The sequence below is a fragment of the Anguilla anguilla genome, chromosome 9, assembly GCF_013347855.1.
Source record: "Anguilla anguilla isolate fAngAng1 chromosome 9, fAngAng1.pri, whole genome shotgun sequence".
Classification (NCBI taxonomy): Eukaryota; Metazoa; Chordata; class Actinopteri; order Anguilliformes; family Anguillidae; genus Anguilla; species Anguilla anguilla.
Window position 1 is genome coordinate 14,788,567 of NC_049209.1, and position 25,934 is coordinate 14,814,500.

The window sequence follows — 25,934 nt, forward strand, 5'->3', positions numbered from 1 at the left end:
TGAAGTCCCGGCAGCAATGCTCTAACACTTAGTATAAAGCCTTCTCAGAAGAGTGGGGATTGTTATAGCTACAAAGGGTATGCCAATTCCATATTACTGCCCTTAATTTTGGATGCAATGTTGGATTTCAGGCGTCCACATACTTTTGGCCATGTAGTATAGTGGGTTCAGCGTGAATTCCCTTGCATGAATGAGAGTAAATTGTTGTTGTTGTTGTTTATTTATATATGTTATGGAACTGTACATGCATGGATGAGTGTGTGCATTTATCTATTCATGATGCATTGTGTTTTTATGCTAGGTGTGCCTGATATTTTTGTGCAAAAACTGTTAAAAGCAAGTGCTCATAAACGAGTAGTCATTTCTTTTTTGTAAAAATGAACCTGTTTTTCATCTGTATTTTTGCCTGAAATTTTGTATTTATCACAAATGTATAATTAGAGGTTGGAAAAAAACGCTGTCTGTCTTCGAATATGGCTTGTTTGTGAGAGTTGAAAATGAACTGGAGAAAGTGTTTATCTGAATGCACCAAGCACAGCTCAAGCAAATAGCCCTCACAGTGGTTATAAGTTTTATGTACATCCAGCCTTGGCAATTTCCTTTCCATTTTCATAGGTCCACCTGGGTACCTTGTACATTCTATTTGGAAAATGCAATTTTATTTCCATTTACTTTGCAGTGTATTTTCAATGGGATTTAGGCTATTTTTTGACACAATTTACACTTCTCTCATTTTAATATTTGGTCATTCTCAGTGGTTGAAATCCTTAGCTCAATGAGTATTAGCTCAATATTCTGTCCTAGGGAACTCAGAAATGCTTTTGCACAGAATTCCTGGCCATGGGACCACATCTGCTTTGCGTATAGCCTAGTGGAAATCACAAGAGCTTTGGAATCGCTAGCCCATCTGAACGCACCCTCCCATTGAGCACAGTCTTGGTCTGATCAAGGTACGTGGTGCTCTGTCTCAGCAAGCAGCACTGTGCCTTCAAGAAGGACATGATCATGGCGCTAAACTGCCAATCTAACAGTCAGGAGGTTCTTTTGAAAGATGTGAGTATAATTTTCTGATACAATTCCCTGAAGTGCATAATAGCAGAAAATAATTAGTTAGGGCTATTAGTTTCAGCTGATGTGGTTATTATAGCTACCATATGTTTATTATTACCTGTTGTATTATTCTAATGTTGACTAAATGTATCCAATGAGAAATAATCTAAACACATTCATATAAAATGGCAAATATATACAGTAAATAACTGTTGCCTAAGTATGTATTTCTTTTTGTAAATGTCATGAGTGGAAAATCTGGAAAAAGACGGTTTATTATGATTAATTATGATGGCCATTTGCACGTTCAGTCTCTTTTAAATATACTGTAATGCAATCATTATGAGAGAAGAAAATATGAAAAGTTTTATTGCCATTTTTCTGTGTGTGTGGGTGTGTGTGTTTGTGTGTGAGAGAGAGAGAGACAGACAGAGAGAGAGTGAGTGTGTGTGCGTGTGTGTTCGTGTCGTGTGTGGGTGTGGCTAATGACTTTAACAAAGATGACTGGTATTTTTGAAATGCATCCAAGCAGCAGGATATAAAGTGATAGATGTCAGCTTGGGGACTGAAAGCTCCTTTTTAAAGAAAACTTGGCTCTCGCATGGCAGCATGCTTTGTATTCAGTGGTCAAGCTGTCAAAGCATTAACAAATAAAGCTGTTAATAAATTAATACATTTCAAATATTCATGTTTACACCTCAATCTCCCAGCTGTGATGACGCTCTGAATAGCAAAACAAAACCTGAAGACCTTATGGAATTCATAACCTTAAAGGAATTAAACATATAAATGCGATATCCTGGTTAAACAGGCTGACTCACAGTAGAGTGGAAAGAAAAAGAGGCTCGTGGCATCAGAGGTTCTGAAGTAGTGTGGAAAATGTCTGCATGTGTGTGAATCTCATAACAACACAGAAACTATGCAAGTGTAATTTTAGATTTCATACCCTGGAAATGTAGGTTTCTTACAGTATGTGTGAAATTTAAAATTTGATTGCATTATGCCCACACACACACACACAAACCAATATAAAGCCACCAAGTATCATCATGAATGAGCCGACAGAAAGCATTTCCCATCATTTGAAGCACATCCTGAAGTTTTACTCTCAATTTGTTATATCGAGTGGGAAGCAGTACTGCAGATTTTGACAGTATAAACTGCTATGATGGAAAAAGCATCTGTGACATGAAGTTACATTCAAAATCCCCTGCAAAATGAATGAGAAAAATGAGAATAGCAAGTAATATTTACCAAGGCTGCAGACAGCTTTAAGATTAATGGTCTTTTATAAGAAGTAGCCACATAAACTATTTATTTATGTAAAAATATGTATATTGGAATATTGATTTTGGCCTGCAAGTCCCTGGGTTTTAAATCAGTTTATTAAACTTAAAAGACACAAGGTTTCGGACACTGAGTTCCTCAATCAGACATTTGTGGCAACACACTATCAGCAGCTGTTAGGTTCAGTGAACTGTGGGAGATGCAGGCTAAAATGTTTTTTTCTATATTTTTACAGTTTCTGTTGAGCTTCCGCCACTATTTGCAGACCTGTAGAGTTATACATCAGTGTTGCAGTGCTACCATAATTTTGGTCTATTTGTATTTATTTATGAGGCGCAAAAATCGGTGCCTGTGTTGTGTAGGGAGGGGCTTGTTAGGGCTGGCTAAAAAGTGAGAAAAAGCAATATAACAACATGCCCCTCCCTACAGAGAATAGTAATTCCTAGAGATCCCTCAACTCCCTCTATAATTCATTGCCGGGGAAACAGCATGCAATATTTAAGCCATAAACTGTCTGTATATTTTCACTGGAAGTCACCTACACTCTTCTGCAGAATTCAAATTCCATGCTGAGTGAAGTTTGTTCCTCATTCAAGTTTCCATCCCTAAACCAGTCCTAGAATGAATGTGCCTGGAGTTGCATTTTTCCAGACCTGGATAAAAATCTCAAACTGTTTTTCTCCCTATATTCTCTCTTTGCCTCATTAATCTTTCCAGGGCCTAGAATTGTGCCAAGGCATCCGCCACCATCCCCCATGCTCACACACGCACGCACACACACACACACATATACAGACACACACACAAACACATCACTCAGCTGAGCAAGTGAAAAAATCCCTGCATGGCTAAAACCTTTCCAAAGGCTTATACTATGCAATGCATCATTATTATTGTAGAGTACAGCCTTGAGAGTTTTGTACTTAGCACAGCCATTATTTGTACAAGTACTGCCAGTCACCTGCAGTTGTGCAGATGAGGACAAAGGCTAAGAAGCTGATGTTGTCTGGACAACCTTTGTGTGGGTTCAAAGTCAGGGTGAACAAGAGGCTGAAAAATCTCAAGGCTATAGACATTCTAGCCATATCCACCTTGCACTTATTTAAATTTCATTGGTTTAACTGTTCCTTCTTAGATAAATAATGTGTGAATGCCTAATAAGTTTGACCTCACTGATGGTCCTTTGCATGTTAGTATGAATCGTTTTCTGCAATTGTGCTTTGTGCAATATCTATCATTTTAAATGTCTATTAAATGTACAGTCAAGTTTCCATCTTGACAACAATAGGTTCCTATTTCCCTTTGGGAATGAAAAGTGATTGACTGACAGAGAAATCTTGTTTCTAAACAGAAGTCCTGGAGCATCCATCCTGCACATCATTACCAGAAAGAAAATGTTCATTAGTGCCTTTCTTCACATGTACTTTCCAAACCCTTATTTTCACAGGATGAACGGAATATTCTCACTATTTATTTCATCTACCTGCGTGGAATGCCTCCTTCAGGAAGATCTTGAAGGATCTAAACCATGCTCCACTTCATGCTCTTATACATCTTCTCATGTGTCATCCTCTGAGACCCCCACACACTTTTCCCCTGCTTTGAACTTTGTGTGGCTGGTTCCTCTGCTGTCAGTGCAATATTGTGTCAGATTACCAAGCTGTTGCCAATCTTGCCAGTTATCAATTGTATTGCATGTCTGTGTCTGCATTATAATGGATGCTGGTGAAAATAATAAATTGAATATGTGTACAATATATAATAGTTAGAGGTTTGTTTTGTCATGCTCATGTTAATCAAGTACTAGCATGCTAAGGAATGCAGGTAGAATTCTGTGGAATGTTAAGCAAAAGTACGGCAAGCTTGCTTTGAGCCACCCAAAGTGTGCTCTATAATTTTTTCCTATGACACATGAGATGTATATGCAATGAGCAAATTGTAGTGCTACTCATATTAGCTCAGTTCAATTTTTCTGTTATCACTCTATTTCATGTTTCATTTAATCCTTCCATCTACAAACCGTCATACCTCAATGGCAGATTAATCCATCTTGGTGGTGTTCTTCCTTTGAATTAAAAAAAAATGCTATAGCCATGGGTTTATAAACGAGATGGAGGTTTTAAAAAATTGTCACACTATAAATTATACTATACTGATAACTTAACCTCAATGTGCATTCATCATGTCACTGAATAAAATGAATAAAAGGTCATAAACTATTGCTTTTTTTAGTTTAGCAATATGGGAAAACACACTCCACAATCCATCAAAGCAGCCTTAGAATGATGCTCTGCTGATGGCTCAATAGACATCAATAATACGTGTCACAAGATCATATGAGGCAGGAAAAACTTCATCATGTGACCATGGTTTATGAATCACCTATGCTAACCTGACCCAAGATTGTTTTTTTAATATGTAAGCATAATATGTATGTTAATACAAAATTTCTCCTTCAGTTAAATTAGAAATAATCAATCCTCGGTGTATGCAGAAATAGCATTCCTAATAGCTAGAAAGGCATGACTGATCTAGAAAACAAGCTAGGCAAATGTACTTCTCATCAAACAAAACAAAACCTTTCCTTGTTAAATCCAGAATAAATACTACTGTTAATCAGTAATACTCTATTGCAGCCATTTTGTTAATGTCTTCATGCTGTCATTGTGTTCTGTATATAGTTTTTTCCCTGATGTTTACAGGGTTATATATCTACAAAATGCTCAGCAAGGCATGTTGTTTGTGTAATACAGTGCAGGTATTATAAGGTGACTCGTTACTGAAATTAATGCATATCTGTTGCCATTCTTGTATTCCATTTAATTTGTTTCCCCTTTATGGATCATTAATTGAGAAACTATTAAGCAAGATAAATTTAGGAATTAGATCCAGAAAGTCATAACAAAGCTGTATTAACCAATTATTCCTGCAGTGTCAGTGGAAGGTTACTACTGTACTTCATTCTAGTTATTACACAAGGTAAAGAAGGAGAGATCAATCTCATGTGATGCACATCAGATCAATTTACCTACTTAATGCATGCATGAAATTCAACTTTGAAAAAATGTTCAATATGTATTAAATTGCTAATATTAATCACTTACGGCCCACTACATTAAGTTCCTACAGGGCCTAGAGGAACTAATGTCACAATTGGTTGAGGCCTTGAGTCCATACACTGCAGTAACATCAAGGAAAGTAAAATAGCTAAATTTCTCAAAAGGGGTCTGCTTATGAAGATTAGTAGCTAAGTGCCCTGTGTTTCCTTGCTTCTTCTGGAAGGTTGAAGTTGGGACGGAGAAGAAGAACAGGTACCGGGGCTACCAGCTGGGAGCGACCGTATTGAGCCTGCTCCTCCTGTCACTGACCCTCTGTGTGTTCAGCATGAAGCAGTTCTGGTCTACCACCCCCGGACGGGTAAGATATATTTCACTTATCCCTTATTTCCACTGTGATGATATTTTAAAAAATTAGATTAATCTCTGATCCGAAGAAATCGCAACCACCCACACAAGATAAAACAGACCAAATAGCTACCAAATTCAACTTTGTTCCTAGGGCTGCTGATATCCAGGTCATGCATGGTTATGCAGAATAGAAACACATAAAGCTTGCTGTACCTCATGAAGGCTATCCATATGTGGCATTTATCAGGATTTCATTTCAAATTCATGATTACATTGCAGATTCAAATGGACAATTTAGTAAAAGTGTCTGCAGTTAGCAAATGTAGTATTTTAATGAAAAGGCTCAATTGCATGTGACACACACACAAGGAAGGAGTGGAAACATTTGCTAAATATTCTAAAGTGTCAGGTATATTCACAGACTGAAATATTTAAAGATGCAGTAGGCAATGTTCTGAACAGTCGCAGTGAACATTTTTCACTATCATATCGTCCATTGGCCCTGCACGCAGAGAAAGAGACACCCCCCCACCCCCGCCCACCCCGGACATCTCACGTGCATCCACGTTTCTAGCTATGACTCCTCAGCAGGATTTTAGGATTACGGACTGGAATAGCTACACTAAAAATGTCAGCTTCAAAAGTCCAGGTAAATCAACTGAATTATTTTTGCTGTTGCAGTTCAACAATAACACAATAAAACATTTTCTATTTAGTCAGCTGGTCCAGTAGCTAATGAAGGGATGGTTTTGCCAAATTCAGTCTAAAGTTAGCTATCAACTTGATGGGTTGCGATAACTAACAATAGCAAAATATATTATACATGTAAATTGTTGAACAAGGCTACGTCTACCCCAGACTAAAAGTTACCCAATACATCTTGCACCAGTTCTGTGCTCTGCTGGACATTTTAGCTTACTGGACATTTGGACTGTTTTGACAGCAACATTCACAAATAGCTGAAAGTGCTAGGTAAATCTTAGTGTTGATTGGCTATGACTTGAACCAACCCATCTCTTTGATTGGTTCACGTTGTACCCCTTTATTCTGGAAGCAAGAGCTCGGGGTGCATCCCTGATTTTACAATGCAGAATTTGAGGGTATAAACACAGTGTATGGTGCTGGATTTCTCTCACAGTAAGCCCGTTCTGTGATTGCTACCAATTCAGCATGACTGTTCCCTGATGTCTTTCTAAAAATAGTTACCTACTGCAGGTTTAACTCATTCCATATAGCTTATTCTTATTATTTTGTCAATTCAAATAAGTAAATATCATGTGGTGAGTATGGAAACATTATTGCAATGATGTTTGCACAGAGTGTCCCATATCCCGCATAGCACAGGCAGTTCTCAATGAACCAAACCTGCCAGGAGTGAGAACGGTGTCACTCTACCTTTAAAAAAAATAATTTGCCTTGACAGCATGCACATACAATGCAATGCGACTACTTGGTTAAATAAGCTTAATTAACAGTTGCCAAGCAATTTGGTTTGTGGCGAGGCATCCGCAAGAGTCTCCTGTCTTATTCATTATTAGATCTGTCAGTCCTGTCCTTATTGTATGCATCTAGGCACCAGCTCAGTAAAATTGTTGACACTGTTCCAACCAGTTTCCACTGCCTGTGGACGTGTAATTGCTATTGGCCGTTTTGACACTTGGATTTCATACCAATTTATCAGCTTCACCCGAATTCAAATCGTTCTCCCCTAATAATTGGAGCGTCTTCCCGGCTTGGTCATTCATCTCGCGATTTGAGCACCGCTCAAGTGCAGTTTTTCTGCACTTCATTTCGTCAAACCACATTTGGGCATTAAACAAACCGACTCAAGACCAATGCTGAACTCAATCAATAGTTCCAAATACAAACAGCATTATTAAGTCTGTGTGCTCCCTCCATTTTCTCCCTTCTCGTGAAAGCTGTCTGAATGAGCTCTTCCATCTCTTAGCCTTTGATAAAAGCTCAGAAAAAAAAGACAGAATTTAGAAAATGAATTGATTGGGTCTTTTTGTGAGATAAATTCATTATTTCTCTTGCCCTGGCAGCGTGAAGTGATAAATTACGTTGTTCAATGTGTTTTTGGGCTTGAGCATGAATTGTGTTTTTGGAGCTGTGATTTGTAATATGAAAAGCCAGGATACTGTCCTGTTCTACCTCATATGACGCATGAATACTTGTGATTGTGCATCAATACATTTGGCAGCATATTTATTTTACTTGCAAATATTCTGCCATCCTGTGATTTAATTAGGCTTGTGACTTGTGTTGCAGGTTCAGATCTGTAGTGAAGCACTGTTGGTGCTTAAACTGCATTTCTAAAGTATTAATTAAATATCTTGCAGTATAATTTTCCTACCATGAAACTCTCACCTCGATCACATATAGGTTTGAATAACACTGTATGTAGTGAAATGGTTGGCACTCTTTGGGTGGAATGGTTGGAATTTTTTAAGTAATAAATCACCTGTAACCATGTGTAGAAAAAGTGTTAGGAAGTACGTTTATTAATAATTGTTTAAAGGGGAACTGCACCCACAAAATATTTTTTCCCCATTATTCTATAAGCCCATCATGAATATGTCCCCCCCAATTTCTTATTTTTTTATCATCAGCTGTTGTCTAGACAGAGCAATTCCAAGTCTCTGAAAGCAATATTCTCCAGCTTTCTGCTGTTATTTCAACACCCACATGCGATGCTCTACAACTTGATTTGTTGGGTGTTACTTGGGGTAGAGAGGGGCAGTGTGGGCATACATATTCAAATTATTTCAGCCATATCAGCAGCGCTGCTCTTTTCACACCTAATTATTATGACCGGGATCTCCGTTCCGAACTGATGGGGACAACCAAGAAAAAACAAGAGAAGGACAGTGTGGTACCATTTGTGTTGGTTGTCTGAAAAGAAGATATTATAACTTAGCTGCTCTAAATTAAGCTGCCTTTAACTAAGCTGTTTAAATTATTTAATGATAGCATAATAACATTAGTTAAAAGTAGCTTAGTTAAAAGCAGCGAAGTTAACATAACGTTACCTAGCTTATGTTGTTTCTTTAGGATGTGATGTGATGTGTAATGTTGCTTGCTATGCAGTTACACGTCACATCACACCCTGAAGAAACGAACATACAAATTGCCGTTTCTGACAAAGCCTCTTACTGCTAATGAAACTAATCAGTAGCCTACTTAACGGTGACAAAATGGCTAATTTACTACAAATATAGATGTGAATTTATCCAGGATCCCAGAGTTTTCCAGCTTTAGCCTCATGTTTAATGGCCTGAATCCACTTTTTCTCCTCATTGGCCTGGTCTTTTTACACAAGAAGACATAAAACTTAAAATTGGGTTGTCATTTGTGCAACCCAACACACAACAACATTTTGGCATTTTTATAATCTCTGTTATCCAGTGACTGCTAATACTAACCCTATGGAGCGCAACAGTTTATTTTCCCCTATCTTGGGGGTGTGGCCTATTCTTGCCCTGTCTCTATGCTTGCATGTGCGTAGGTGGGGACAGCAGACAGTAGACTATTTGCATTTCCCACCCTTTTTTCTGAAAAAGGCAAAGGGGAAGGAATTGCGGTGGCTCTTGGGTACCCCAGGCTTGACTCACCCTCGAAACTAGCCAGATAACGTGCTTCGCATCATCTGGCTAGTCAAAATATGCAGAAATGGTGGTTCTGCTCTATAGGATGAACTTTGATTCAGATTTTTTCAGCATATTAGGGCCAAATAACATGGAAAAATATAAAAAAATACCTTTTAGGTGCAAACATAGGTCAGCAAACATGGTGTGAGAACAACCAAATACCAAATACATCATCTTAGTATACACAGTATACACTAGGCTGCTGATATCTCCAGCAACTAAGTGGCATATTTCCCAGATAAAAATAAACACTAGTAATAGTTTATCTTCATTAATACAATAATAATGTTCTATTAATAATACAATACAAAATTGTGGCAACGCATTGCTGCCACACTGAAAAAAGATTTTACACTCAGTATATCGTTATTACAGGAGGCTTTTTTTTTATAACAAGAAACTTATAATGATAAACTTTTCTTGTGAACAGAGAATCATTTCTCATTATAAGGACAAACCAGTATATGGCTTTATGAGAAAAGGACCCCATTATAATGAGAAACTTTCTTATCACATCATGAGAAAACTATCGAAAAGGATATACAGAATTAATTAGCTGAAGGTCAATAATTTGGGAAATGGCTCGTATGCATGGCTTTCCTCTTCCTGAAATAGTCTTATGGTAGGTACCTTCACACCAAGAACAATAACTGTTACGATAACTATAATGATTTTGGCAATAATTTCATATCAAGCAATGTATGTAGTATGTAAGTATGTTCCCACTACATTAACTATAAATGCAGCAAAAAATAACTATAACTATAAATGTGGATTGCTCACTTTTTTAATGCAGGCACTATGATAAAGTATCTTCAGGAAATCATAAACCATTCTAAAGTGAAAAATCCTTGTGTCGCATCTTTCACTGGCAGTTGAACATTCCATGACAGACATCCCAGCTTCCTGCATACATTACTCACCTACAGTATGGTATTTTATTCAAACAGTTTGAACGAGAGTTTTTAAGTTGTCCTGCTTGACAGTAGTGATCCTGATTTATAAAATTGCCACAATAAAAGCTACTATCTGGGCATGCATTGGTAGACACCTGGATATGAGGTTCCTTTAATGGACCCAAATTTGCCAATTGTGCTTTTTTGTATAGTTTAGAAGTAAGTAAGTACAGTAGTATGAGATCGATGAAATAGTTGTCCTCCATCTTCCGAATGATGCTTCTCAGAACAATACTGACTGTAGAATATTGTGGATTGTGGGACAACATCGTAAAGTGTGTATACTTGTGAAATTGTGTATGGTTATAGTTGTTGTTACTGTTTATAGTTACAATGCCAGGTGTGAAGGTAGCTTTAGACTAGTGTTGTACATTTTGTACTTCAAAATATATGGTACATTGGATTTCCGCATGTTGGTTACCTTATTCCCTGTAAGCGCACATGTCGCATGACGTCTGCAGGATGAAATCACATTCATCGCTAGTATTTAGAGTGTTTGCGCACTGGTCTGCATTGCTGGGATAGCTGTTTGATGGTAGTCAGGGCTACATGCCAAATAACAACACACATGCCTTAAACTTAAATGGATATACAGTCGCTGATGCATTGTGTTCCACAACAGTCAATAGAATGTAGGCTGTCAAAGTACAGCGATAGTATATGAGGTGAATTAGTGCTCTGTATATTCACACTTCGGGCACATCGGGATTCTGGAATTACAGTAAGTTGTTATGTTGGTATACTATGACTTTCATGTTATGTTGCTGATTACATATTAATTAGTGTCTCAATGCGAACCACAATGTCAGGTTCATGTTTGTACACGCTAGTGTAGCCTATATGCAACTACTTCTAGGCTATTTGAAACTTGCAACTTATTTTGCGGCTTTAAATGGGCTGACCACATCTAAGATCTGCTATAGGCTATGGGACTATTTGTGAGCTCACAAAATATAGCACTTATGATACAGATATTTCATCAATAATCAACATTGACTTTAATGAAGGAGAAGCAGATAAGCTGCCCCAATTTTCTTCGCGCCTCTTTGTTCTCTACATTCGTCCACTCATCTCCACCCCTCTTGCAGGCAGCCATTTTTCTCCAAGCATTCATGGTTTAAAGCTAAATTAAATTAGAGGTTAAACCTGAGATATCAATTTTTCATATTTTTGTGAAATTATAGTTTAAACACTATCCTAATCAAACTTATTCTAATTCATAGTAAGCACTGGGTTAGGGACTATACAAATATAGCACATTCAATAGTTATTGGTCTGCAGGTGTAATGTTATGAGAAAAAAAAATGTGCCAGTATTCTCACAACTGTGTTCCGCAAAAACACAGCATTCGAACGGTCATATCTCCAGGAATATTTTCTCAATCTCATCAAGTGACACCTTGTTTTGTAGCTCTCACTGTCTGCTTTAACTAGAGATACAAATTGTCTTGACAATTTACTGTCAGTTAGACATAGGCTAATTGGATAATTAATGTAATATATTTCATAAAAACTGTCATGTTTAAAATAATAAATGCTTGGATATAAACCATGGTGTTCACTGCATTTACATTGACATTAAGCATTCATCAGTTGATCTTATCCAGAGCAACTTACACAGCTTATACAGTAAAAATAGTTACAACCCACCATCAATGGGAGAGCATGAAAGCGGTCCGTTCTTTCAAGTAGTTAGTTCTCCGATCACGGCCATAATGTACACAGTCAATCAATAACATCCTATGAGTAGAAGTTTATGTGCATTTTATTCTTCTTAAAACATTCACTTTATTATTCTTTGTATTGTGTTGTAGTGATCTTAAACACAAATATACAGAAGCCTTTCTGTTTTTTTAATAATTATTTTATTAAAGTCAAAATATTTCAAACGAAAAAACATCTAATTAATCAAAAACACACACAGCAAACATGCACATGAGTGTTATTACGTGAAAGGTATCAAGTAGACAACAAGCACAGATATCATTACTATATTATGTAAAGTTACTATGTATATTATATTATTTCATGTAAGTGAAAAATGCAGTGCAGTACATGTATTTAATTTGCTTTGAAAAAGTCTGTTATGGAACAGACACGTTGATACAGTAAGTTTTGTCATAATATGGTTGGCATGCATTAAAAATTTTATCTATGTTGATATACGTTTCTGTAATATTAACACTGACAATTTCGAAACCATTTGTACAATCAGAGTATGTACTAGAATACACAAGTTAGACCATGTCAGAGTAGCCTTAAAGAGAGAAAATCAATTGGGAAGAATGACAGTGGTCAGTCATTGCAGTTGCAGGTTCCCAGAGGCGGTTGCTTGGACAATTATTTTTTACATACAATCCATTTATAAAGCTGAATATTTGCTAACACAAGCAGGTTAAGTACCTTGTTCAAGGGTACAACCGCAGCACTCTACTGGGGAATCAAACATGCAGCCACATAAATTGCAAGCCCAGTTCACTAATCATAAGCCACCGCTGCCACCCTCAGCAACTCACAATGAGTAGTTCAGCTGCTCCCCAGAAAGGTGCTTTGCTCTCTGGGATTTCATAGGGTTGGATGGCTTTAGGTCTTTGCGCTTTGTCCTTGCTAAACATTGTATCACAGAGAGCAGACATCTTTTTTTAACTTTAATAAAGTGTGATCAGAGCCATGTGGTGCCTAATTTTCTGTGATATCTGTCAGTGGACTGTAAAAATGATGAGTTACCTATGCGCTTTAGGGCTTACTGAGGCTTTCAGTCTACTTATAATTGGGAGTTTAAGGCATGTTCTCTGGGTTCTTACTGTAATCAAAATAGATTCAAATGTTCCGCGGTCTGGTGGTCACTCAAAGAAAAAGAACGGTTTAATGGAAGAAATATTGAAAAAAATGTCTCACATTTGATGTCAGGAGGAGGCTTTTACGAGCACTTTGTGGTAAAGGGTGGAAAAAGGTGAGTGGGCTCCAATATTGTGACTTGTGTGTGCAATAAGACCACTGTTGCTGTTGTTTTCACAGAACATTTAACATAATTTTCTGCTTAGTGTATTCATCCTCTCTGGAAATATTTATCCTTTCACCTCCATTTTAAACTCCTGAATTACAATATTAAGCTCTTGGCTTGTTGCCCAGTTTTGAATGATTGACCTTCCTAGCAAATTAAAGTCAATGCTTCAAGATTGTTCGTGGAAGTCTGCCCCCCCCCCCCCTCCACTGCGGTGACAAGATCTTGCAGAGTGGTCCCCAGTATCCCACTTTGCATAAACCTCAACCGAAAGGTAATTTGTTCAGTGAATTGTATTTCAATATGACATGGTTGCCAACTGGGACCTTCTTTTAATTACTTGCAAACATATAGCGTTACAGACGCTTGGGGAAGATTTAGAGTTTGCCATCATTTATCTCTTTGGCATGTGTCAAATTGCCTGTAAAAGGTTGGTACCCACCTCCTCCTGGCTCAAAGTACCTTTTTTTTGCTTGCTACAATCATAGTCTTAACAAGGGGGAATTCTGTTTTTTTGCTTCTATCATTGTTCTGATTTCTCACAATCTAGTGTATGGCTGAATATATACACGTTTGAGCAGCTGTGTCTATGTGGGTGTCTGTCTAAAACCAGGTTTTGCCAGAAAAATACATTTTTCTCCACAGTATGTGTGTGTATCTTGAGGCTTAGTAGCAGATAAATCAGTCATTCATCTGCTGTAAGATTTGTTGGAGGATGTTATTTCCACTTTTTCCTCCATCTCTGTGAAGACTGAGTCTTACTAGTTCCCAGCTAGTTGTCCCCAGAAACCAGTTCAAAGCACCTGACTTGCTTGTTCAGAATAAAGCAGACCAGACCAGTTTTTATGCAGTCCCAGGTTTTATGTAGCTAATCATTTATAATAGCTCATGATCCATGCAATGCAATAATTTCCATTGTGTAGCTGTTTTTACAAATGGGCTCTTATACTTAAGGACATTAGTTAACTTAACTAAACTGTTCAGTTCGGTGAACATTATCTAATGAATTTCCCGAAGTGGTTAGGACAGCAGAATCATTGCCTATTTTCTGACCCACAACTGAATCTTGGTTCCCCTAGCACTCCCATTGCTTTGTATTAATTCAGGTTATGATATATTTATGGATTTTTATGTTTTTTGTCTTTTCCTTCTTTGGGCTTTTTATGGATGTTGCCCATATGTATTTAGAGTTTGCATTTTTTGGGTCTTGGTTAGCATAGTTAGTTTGTTCTAGTGATGTAGTGATGCTGCATATTTCCTCACTGGTCTGGGAATGTTAAAGTTGTTTGGGTTTAGCACTATTGTTCCTATTAATCAGGGGAATGCACTTATGTTCCTTTTACTCTATATTGTATTGCTCTAGATGAGTGTCTGCTAAATTAATGTAATGTCAACCCGCTTTTTTATTAACTATAATGATAACTGACCTTTTCTATGTTATTTTTAAATGCATTGTTTGCAGACCATACTTAAATGATGGTATTTTCAGTGTATGGGATTTTCTTGGCAGTTTTCCAAATTATCAGGGTGGATACAAAATTATGTGCAGTTTTATGGCACTGCTTTGGTTTTTGTGGCCAAAAACATCATTGTGTTCTTATCAGATTCCTTGAGCTTATACTTTTGGACCAGTATGTGTTCCAGTCACATTTTTGGCGGCATGTTTCGTCTTGATCTGAAGCAGTTACTCAGTGCCAACGTGAATCATCTTTTTAAAATCCTTTCTAAATGTCAGTCTATTGTTAGTTAAGGCTCCCAAACACAAAACGAATTGCATTCTGGGGGCAGAGCACAGGTGTGCTGCAATGTGATTTTAGATTGTGACACATTCTTGAAGTTAGTGCTCCACAGATCTGCAATCCACCTGTTGCGTGATGCCAAATTCAGGCATTTTCTTTCAATTCAGTCCCTACATTTATTCACTAAATTAATTGTAGATTATTTGAGTGGCATAGTCAGGAATTAGAATCCCCCCCCCCCCCCCCCCCGACTATGCTACTCAAATAATCTAAAATTAATTTAGGGGGATTGAAATACCAATTTATGAAACATTCAATTGTTGACTGTTAATAATCATCTGCGAGCATTTGTATTTGCAGGGGCTCTCCTGTTTCTTTTCAATCAACTTGAACATGTTTTTCCGCATAACTCTGGCATTTCAGGGGGGTTCACCAAACCCCAGCCCCCCCACACCCACCCCCCAGCCATATCTCTAGTATATATTTAATAAAATGTTGAATACTTGTGTTCTAGAGGTTTATGGTCGAGTGGCCATGATGGCGGTCCTGAGACAGTTCATTTAATGATTGTGATCTCTGGCACTTCTTAATCAGCTCTGAGAGTAATCAGTCATGACATGCTTCATTATTGAGTTACAGATGTGCTCTCTAGTTCATCATTGGTATGCATGAAAATGCATCGCAGACAGAGACTGCCACTGTGGGTTGAATAGAAATGTTTATATATTTCATATTATCTTTACACTTGGATATGAATACAGATGATCCCTGCTGACATTGCCTTGCTTAATATCCACCCAATTTTATGTGGTCTTTTATATTAACACCACTGGTCATAGGGTTCTATGGTAAATCGACTGTGATTTCAATAACCCAGCTCTCTTAATGTCCCAAAATACTGCCTGCCTGTGGTGGAGATGTTAACAGCACTAATCTGTAGCAAGATGTGAATGTGATAACGACTTATTGTAGAGATAAACTGTATAAAGAGTAGTTTAGCTTAGAGGATAAACAAAATGCAATCTCTTCTGTTTTTAAGCAAACTCTTGGTAATAATAAAAATGAATGAAGATTGTTTGAATGAAGCCCTATCATGTAATCAAACAGCTAGTTCCTCATCCCCATGGGGAGCCATCGTTGTCTGTACATAATCACCCCCGATTTTACATTGCAAGCCTGTTCATTAAGTTTAAGCTCTGTTTACACTTCTCTTGGTCGGCTGAAACAAAACTCTCAGCATTCTCCCAGGCTTAGTTTCTCGGCCTGCCACGGAGAGAACAACTAGCAAAAAATAAGCAGTTTATAAGGGATCTTGGATGGACTCTGTTTGCCTTACAAATCTGGTGCAGAGTCGCATTGCAAGGCAGTGGGGTCCTGCCACCACGGTCGTGTCCTCTCAACTGCAAAATGAAAACGCCGCAAGATATTGTGGTTGAACTCATCCTGTCAGGAGGAAGAGTTTTGCCAGCACAGAAGAGGAAAGGAAATTAACATGTTTTCATTGATATCCTACTTCTCAACCCCAGTGCCTTTGGTCCACAAATTTCTGTGTGAGAAATCAATGGACTAGACCGTCAGTGCCCGGGCTGGCAAACCGCCTTTGAGCACTGCTGCCAAGCTCCTCTTGTTTCTTTTTGCTTCTGGACAGTGTGCAAGGCACAGCAGAGCTGTGAGCTGGGTACTTTGACTACATGTTTTTCAGTTTCAACATTTCCTCAGGCACAGAAAATATACAATTGTCTGTGACTTTGTAGGCAACAACTTGTCTAAATCTTCTCCCTTTGGGTAAATTGTGAGCAATGTTTGTTACAGGATGAATACTGTAGGCCCATAGAGTAAGCCACTTTTATTCCTTTCTCTGGATTTGTTTTAGTTGTCAAGTTTTCACTCAACACTTAAATAACAAATATTGTCACAATGCACTACTCAAGAATCCCACAAGGTCAGGAACTGTTTTTGTACGTGATGGTTGTTACTCACAACTCCATCAATGTATAAATAAACTCTCGTTACTATGGAGAACAAATGTCAAGTGTACGCTAGCTTTTTAAAACTAATCCGCTTACATTAGCGGCAATTGTCCAGTCTAGGGTGGCAACGCGTAGTGTAGTATATTTCAGGAACTGGGCTTGTAACTGAAAGGTGGGCACTGGCATTGTGTCCTTAACCTGAATTACTTCAGCAAAATATACAGCTGTATAAATGGATTAAATATATGTATGTCCGAACAACAACTAAACCTTTTAAAATGGCCACAGACTCAATACCAATTCAGTATAATTTGAATGCCACAGCATTCCTAACCATTGTTACTGACCATGTGTTTCTCTTTATGGCCACAGTCTGCCCTCTTTTAAATGGATACCTCCTGCAGGATAATGCACCATGTCTCAAGCTGGTTCCCCAAGCATGCCAGTGACTACAGTTTACTCCAATTGCCTGCACAGTCCCCAGATCTCAATCCTATAGAGCATCTTTGGGATGAGGTTGAATGGGAGGTTCACAGCATGAAAGTGTGGCCGCAAAATGTGTAGGAACTGTAGGATGCCATCAAGCTGCCATAGACCAAAATTGGTGAAATGTTTCTAGCACCTTGTTGAATCTATGTCACAAGGAATTCAGGTCGTTCTGGAGGCTAAATGGGTCCTATAAGGTACTAGATAGGTGTACCTAATGAAACCATGCACATTATTATTGGAGGTGTCTCTATGGCATAAGTAGCATACCCCCAAAGTAGGTGCAAATATAATATTTGGAAACTGACTCAAGGATGACCTCATTTACCAGTTTTTAAACAAAACATCGCCTCTGAGGTTTTTTGAACATGGAAATCATGTGTGCCGTTGGTTTTTTATTTTTAATAGTGTTCATTTGATCTCAGGTGGTTTTGTGGCCAATTAACTTTCATCCTGTGCTGTGCTTTACAAAAAAAAGCATGTGGTCAAAAACCACGTGTTCCAAAAACCATTAAAGTAATAACTATAAAAATAATCCAGTTATAAGATGAGAGTGGAAAAAGGTAACCTATGCTCTTTCAAGCCGCATGTAATGTTTGCATATATGTGAAAATTGTAGTTCATATTTTAAAAAGGTGATAATGTGAAGATAATGTGAAGACAAATTACTCAATGTGTCCTATTTTCTTTTCACATGTGGAAATTTTAATTTGCATGTGAATATTTTAATTCACATGTTAAAAGGTTAAATTCTCATGTGAAGTTGTGATTTTCACGTGTGATTTTTTTCTATAAGGGTATTGGCCAAGAAAATGTCATATTTCATATTTTTGTCATGTTTTTATTTCAAATAATAGCTGGTGTTCATTCCTTTCAAAAGTCTGCAGATGTGTCTTGTCATTCCCACAGTCAGGTTTTCAGTCATAACCATCTTATTTTTGTATTCTAAAGATACTAGAGCCTCAAGATTTTCAAAAGAGTCAGAATAGACAGCTTGTGAACTGAGAACTTGACACCTTTGATCTTTACATCTCAGAAATAAAAGATGCAAACAACACTGCAGTTAGAATAATTTGATTTCTTACCGTAAAAATCCCCATGGGCTTACTTGTGAATGTATTCCAGATGCATTGACAAGTTGGAAAAATATGACCCATTTGACATTTTTTTAAATGGGTTCAAAACAGGGATGCTGTTGGTAGATATGTGCATATACACATTTGTTGTTTGGTACAATGGATGTAAAGAAGACGCATAGATGCCTTGCTTCAATGCGGAAAAAAGAAAACATGTACAATGACAGCAGCCCCTTTTGGATGTGGATTATTTCATCCCTTTCTAACTAAGTTTGTTGTACTTTCCATGAATTGTTTTATTTTGTATGTGTCAGTCAGATATTCCTTGCATTTTACACATTTTACGCATATTGTCTTGTATTTTCACGGTGTAAGGGTGGCAGTTTCAGTGATTACAATTTTCCTCATCCAGAAAGAACATGTCTCTAAACGCTATATAACTTTATTTTGTACTGTTCTGGAATGGAGGTTCTGTGAGTGGTTTTACAGAAAATGCTAATGTTTTTGGGATTAAACATTCTTTTTTTTCTGCCATTTTTCTCCCATTTTTTCCCCAATTTAGTCGTTATACCAATTCCAGTGTGAATCACGGTCCTGGTCGATGTACTGTCCTCTGTTGGTCTGGGGAGGGTGTAGACTACCACATGCCTCCTCCGATACATGTGGAGTCGCCAGCCGCTTCTTTTTTCACCTCACTGGGAGAGCATAACGCGTGCAGAGGTTCGCGCTATCTCCCCCAGATCCCCTCCCTGCTAAACAGGTGCCCCAACCAGTAGGAGTCGCTAATGCAACGATCAGGACTCATACCCTCACCGGCTTCCCACCCGCAAACACTGCCAATTGTGTTTGTAGGAATGTCTGACCAAGCCGGAAGTACCGCCGGGGATTGAACCCGGGTCTCTGCAGTGGTAGGCGAGTGCTTATATACTAAACATTCTTTCAGGTATAAATGTGTTTAAGAAACAGAAAAGGGTTACAAAGTTTACGAATCCTTATGAATGTACAATACTCTGGACTTTTCTGTATAAATGACATATTTACTTAATTAGTTTTGTATTTGCTAATAATGAGTAATACATTGACAGCATATTACAGAGTACCTAAAGTAGTTTTCATTAATTTTTCAGTTTTGGTGGATTTGGCGTCATCTGTGGTGATTGGTGGTCATAAAAGTTAGTTTCAAATGGAACGCCAAATACCAGAGTGCCATTTGAAACTAAGCTATTAGGTGTACATTGAGCACTTATTTTTCTTATAAGGTAATCCAACAGTAACATATTTTGGAGTAAGAAGAGTGCCCAGAGACACTCACTCTTTTGCATTCAGCATGCATGTTCCATTGGAATTGTAACACCTGACACCACCAGCGGAAAATAGCAGGGGGAATTTCAGAATGCAAACACATTGGATAGATATTTCTGTGAATATGCCAGTGTGAAAAGTAATCACATATGGCATTTTTTATATGAAAAAAAGAAGGATTGTCACTTTAATGTTAATATTAATTTATGACTTCACATGTGGATTGTATGTGTTGTATGTGTGGATAGTATGTGCTGTAAGTAAACTGATATTTGTCGCAAGTAAGTTTTTTGCGTAGTCTATTTATAATTATCACTTGCCCCCGTAAGGCACTGTTGAATTGTTGAAACAATGAACACTTTGTTGTTTATTTCTGGATTCTGGGAATTAGCAATTACATGAAACTGAAAGGTGAGTGTGCCAGCTGGCATTTGATTTGTCAGCGCTGATAAATGTTCAGCATTCTATAAATATAAGGTTACAAAGACTGAGATTGAGAAGCTGTAGAGAGAAGAGGTATTCTGTGTCTAGCTTGAAGCCCTTGTAAGGACCACACAGTGCAGATACCTTTACGTCGCTGTGCATTCAATGCGTCTGGTTTTTGGAAGATCTCCCTGCAGCTAACACTTTATGGTGTTCACTGGGGCTCTCATCCCCACAGGCTGGCCATTATGGTAATGAAAGGAGAGAAACACAGGAGGTAGCTATTGCTTGTCTGTACAGTTTGTGTTTTATCATTATTATTCTTGTATAATTTAGCTCAGCTTTTGTCCAGCATTTTTCAGCCTCCTCTTATTTATATTTTTACAATGGTATCACTTACCCTCTTAAAGTCTATTGGGACATTCTAATTGACTCATTTGTCCTTGACTTCCATTAATGCTGCTATGTTCTTAGTGTTCAAGGTTCTATTCAATGACCGATGAGTCTTTTACAATTAGTCATGCTTTTCGTAGTTTTGCTTTCTCTTATTCATATGCTGTTCCAGTGTCGGAAATACATTTCCTGGTGTACACCTAAAGCAGGGGTGGACAGTGAGGGCCGATCCATTTCAGGATTTCACTCCAACTTTTGCCCAAAACTATTTAATTAGCCCCAATCATTTATTTTGCCAGATATTTTTTTAGTAAAATCATGAACTGTAGCTGCAGACTGTCCATGTATCTGTGGTGAGAATGTTTTTGTGGTCTGAAATTGGAGTGAACCAGTGCTGGTGTATAGAGCTGTGGGGTTGGAACAAAAACCAGGGCACACATCGGCCCTCCAGGACTGGAGTTGAGCACCCCTGAAAGGCATACTATGCTGGATTCTTTATTTTAAAATATTATAAAATATCTATGCTAAGGTATGTCTATGATGCACTGGCAATCTCAGTCTTTACAGACTTTAACCAAATTTGTGCACCTTTTATCTGTATTTGTTATTCTAAAATGTGTTCAGGACATTTCTGGGCATGGCACTCTTCTGTGTGGGGAGGGGTGGCGTGGCTACAGAGCCTGCGGTTTGGGATCAGATTGCCACAAAGTTGCTAGTATGCTGCAATGGCAGATACTAAGGGGCCTAGAGACAATGAAGTAAATAAGACAAGCTGACAGGGCTTGTTCAAAAACTGGAGTGGAATGGAATTACTTTTCTTCGGTGGCATCGGCTGACGTTTGCCAAGGAGATGAAAAGCGACGCGGACGTGGCTTGTTTTCTGTTGGACCTGTAAGTAACGTTACTTTTAGCTAGTTACCTTACAAAGCCCCCCCCCCCCCCCCCCCATGGAAACTGCTGTTACTGTTTATAGTTGCAACATAGCTAGCTCAGTAATCTACATTTATTTCAATCAGAGCAAATTAATTTGATACAGCATGCATGCTATCTAGCTAACAATACATGTAACCAATTTCACTAACAAAGCTAGCAAAGTTGCTAACAACTTTGAAACGGATAACTTGAAAAAGTAATTCACTTTACAAGTGTATTAGCTAGCTATGATTGACCTATGGCCTGCCTATAATGCTTATTCCACACGTGATTCTGTGTTTATATCCCAATTCTAGCTAAATGTCCTGGGGGGTATTTCAGGAAGCAGGATTACTGAGTCAGTTGGATAACTGGGCAGAATAAAATCCAGAACAGCTCTTATTCAGTCCATGTTCCAGATTTGGGAGGGCTCTGAGTTTTACTCAGTGCAGTTATCCCGCTAACTCAGTAATCCTGCTTCATGAAACATGGCCTAGAATAGCTAAATACCAAACGAAGAAAAGCACAAAATAGCCGCACCGGTACTACGGAGTAGCTACCATACAATGTTCCTACGTGCTAAGGGCTGCACTCAGTGTAAAGATCGTTATAACACTGCATAATTACTGTTACCATCTAAATGGAAACGTTCATGTTGCTAAAAATGCTATTTTCAATATCTCCAACCACCTCACCTCTTTGCTTGACATTTTGCTTGTAGTACTCAAGGGTGTGTCCTCAACAGAGGTGTGGGTGGGGTTGAGACCTAAGGAGGTGTGAGTGGGGTTTACAAACACAGAGTCTACAAGGGCCACACAATCCTACATAATATACCATTAAGATGGTGGCTAAACATTTGAGATGTACCGTACCATACCATACACGGTGGCATGGAGACATAACTCATGGAGGAATGTTTGTTTTTACGTATGAAGAAGCTCCCACCTTTTCCTTCTTGCCAGAAGTCTGTGGTCTTTTTTTTTGACATGTGATGAAACCATACCTTTCAGCTGCACCTCTTTTGCAGTTTTGTCTTTATCCAATAATAAATACAGGTTTCCAGATATGCATCAGTTTCTCAAACAGTTCTGTTCCAACTGATTTACCTCCTGAACTCCCTTCCCCATCCCCTCTTTCCTTCCACAAGAATATCTGGTGCAGCTGAATCTCCAGATTCTTCAGAAAGCAATAAAGAATAAAAGATGTCTCCACGTAGGAAATAGAAATGCATTACTCAAAACCCATTCAGGAGGCAAAATCATTTAAGCTTAATTAAGAAACAATGACACATGAGTAATATCTAATATATTTACCTAATTTCTTGCAGTTTTAAACATGTACATTAACCTTTGTCGTTTAACATTTCTTTTGGCCTTATCATCCTAATTGATTTATTTACCTATTTTGTATTGTTTTTAGAATGAAAGTCCATGTTCATTTCTTTCCATTTCTGTTAATGCATGTCTAGGTGTCCCCACTGTGAAAACATTGTCTCTGCTAAATCGCACAGAAGACCAAGCTGTGTCAGACTTCAAAGTGCTAGGCCAGCTCCTGTACTTGACTAATTTTGCATAGACTTTTAAAATGAATGTGGTGGTAGTGCAGTATAATGGTAAGGGAAGTACAGTGGTAGCATTGAGGTTGCAGCTTGATTCCACGGTGGGATGTAGCTGTTGTACCCTTGAGCCAGCTGTGTTACCTGAATCTCTTCTGTGAATATCCAGCTGAATATGTAAGGAATCTTATGCTGCTGTAAAAAATAACTTCTGAGTTAATGTAAGAGTTGCTCTGGATAAGAGCGCCTGCCGAAAAAGCACCTTGTTGAGACCTGTAAAAAAAACCCAATATTTTTTTTATCTGATGCTGGGCACTAAGCCTCTGGCCTTGGGTTAAATCTGCAGAAGAGGAAGATCCCTTCTTCACATGCACTATCCATTGATCATGATACCTGTCTTCCTCACAGCAAAAACCCAGAGAACTTAATTTTAGCAAAAGACGAAGTCACACATTCACTGCATCCTGAATGTAGTTATTTATTATCTTTGTCACTTGAAATAAAGAAGGTTTACACCAAGAAAGCAAAAAATAGTTTTGAACATCACTTTTTCTTCATTTGAACATACTAGTGCCTATACAGCTTTAAACCCACGCAGCAAAATGCCCAGTGTTAATTCAACACTTAATAGATAACACTCACATCTTAGAGTGGGACCAAATGTTGTCTGTTAAGACTTATATGTTAAGAGTTCCATTTGAGCTAGTGGGTTTTCTCCTGTGACAGGGCACTGCCTTCTGAATGGATGATTTAATAACAATTTAGGAGGTAACTACCAATACCTTTCATTTGAGCTTGTGTAAATTGGTAAACCCTGCTTATTGCAATTAACCGAAGAGGATCCGTAACACAAAACAGTCATTTATAAATAACTGATAAAAGGCATACATATGTTAAGTCTATATTTTCAAACACATTTATTCTTATGAGTTCACTGTCCAACTCTAAATCAGTGTATTCATACCTGGCTCACAACATAGACTTTAATAGTAAGATTAATTTTGGATCTGCACAGATATTATTGAAATTGCAATCTGAGAACTGGCCTAAAATCTGCATTTGTTTTCATTGGCTGTTGTTTTATCCAGTTATTTTGTTATAACACAAAAAGACATAACTAAACCTTTTAATTGTGTTGAGATCTCCAGTGTATCACAGTTTCTTAGAAAATTGAAGAACAACCAGAAAGCAGTTAGAAAGTCCTTATATTTTAACTACCCTTGTACCTTTGGCATGGTGACCATAAAAAATTATATAACTGATCTTTTGTAGCCCTTTTTAATGCTAAGGGACTATCCTTTTTAAAAGGTCACCATTAATTAAATTCTCTCAGCTTTGTGTAGGTGTAGTGATTCATTTCACTGAAAATAGCCAAAAGGCAAGTCTAACTTTATGGAGCCATTGTGCTAAAATGAAATTCCTGTACGGTATTGTGAGAAGGCAAAGATGTACATTCTAGCTTTGGGTGTTTTTTAAATGTTCTTCAAGCTATATGTCATTTTTGTTAAATTTGTTTGGGAAAGTGTCTTGGTTCGGTAAATTTGTTTTTATGTTAGACAACATTGCACATGCAGTGCCTTCCAAAATGTTTGGGACAAACATAGTTTTTCTTGATTTTGCATTAAAGGGTATTTCTTATACATTTTGTTTCAGAGAGGGCACTGTATAATGCTAATTTATGCTGAAAGTCTGATGTACAGGGTAGGGAATTACTTCATTTTAGGGAAACCCCAACTGTAAATATTGTAAAATCAATTTGGGAAAACAAACATGTTTAGCAATATCATTCACACAAATTTTTATGACAAACATCAAGTGAAACTGACAACACACAACCTCTAAACCTCTGTGACCTAAATAGAAACCCTTCTCTCAAAAATTTCCAGAATAGACATCATTTGAAAAGCCTTTGTCAAACAAGTATTTGGCTGATTGTGACCTAATTGTGGTCTATTTTCAGAGAAAATGTAGGGATAGAATGCTGTTTGTAGAATGCAGTAAGTGAGCCAGGTTTAGACCTACCAATAAAACTCCCACCCAAGCCATGCAAGATGGAGCTGTTGACATTCTGCTGTTTTATATAATTCCCAGGACCTCAGTATCTACTGCACATTTGCAGATGTATCTCATGCAGTGCAGCTCATGTTCTCAATGGAAGACAGCAAAAGCATAATTCAAATGCTGCATGTCTTAATTAGATGAAAATGGAACATTAAATCAGGAACAATAAATAGCCAATGCATGTCGTAACCCAGGTGCCCTAAAGAATATACATTTATTTTCAATTAATCCATTTTAATCTAGATATTTCATTTTGTATAATTACTTTCAGAGTCACCCGTTTCATCCTTTTTATAGTGCAGTATACGCAAATTGAAGTGTCCAAATGGCATGGCATTTCCACTTAAAGCTCATACGAGTGTCATTTTTTGTCATTTTCAATAAATTAAGTCTTTGGAATGACTTACAAAGTCATTTCAAACAACGTAGTCATTTGAACTACGTAGTAAGTCAAAGTTGCTAATTTAACTGTTGTTCTTATACAGTTCTGTGGTTGTTACGTAAACACAATAATCTCTGGGAACGAAAAGAACATGCAAGTATGCTTTGATGTGTTCTTGATATTCTGGGTTCTGTCAAGTACATAAGTACACATCAGAGGATTTTAGTATGTACTATGGTATGGTTTACTATGGTTTAGTATGTATTATGGTTTAACCAATAT

General features: G+C 37.8%; 1 protein-coding gene across 1 annotated transcript in view; it reads left to right on the top strand.

Moving 5' to 3' along the window:
* Nucleotides 1-910: 910 nt before the first annotated feature.
* The window catches only part of tnmd (tenomodulin), a 61,451-nt gene continuing 36,427 nt past the window's right edge, over nt 911-25,934 (top strand). Inside the window, exons 1-2 of the mRNA XM_035432729.1 lie at nt 911-1,053; nt 5,620-5,754. Of these exons, the coding sequence (XP_035288620.1) occupies nt 1,000-1,053; nt 5,620-5,754 (189 nt within the window). The 5' untranslated portion in view covers nt 911-999. The remainder of the gene's footprint in view (nt 1,054-5,619; nt 5,755-25,934) is intronic.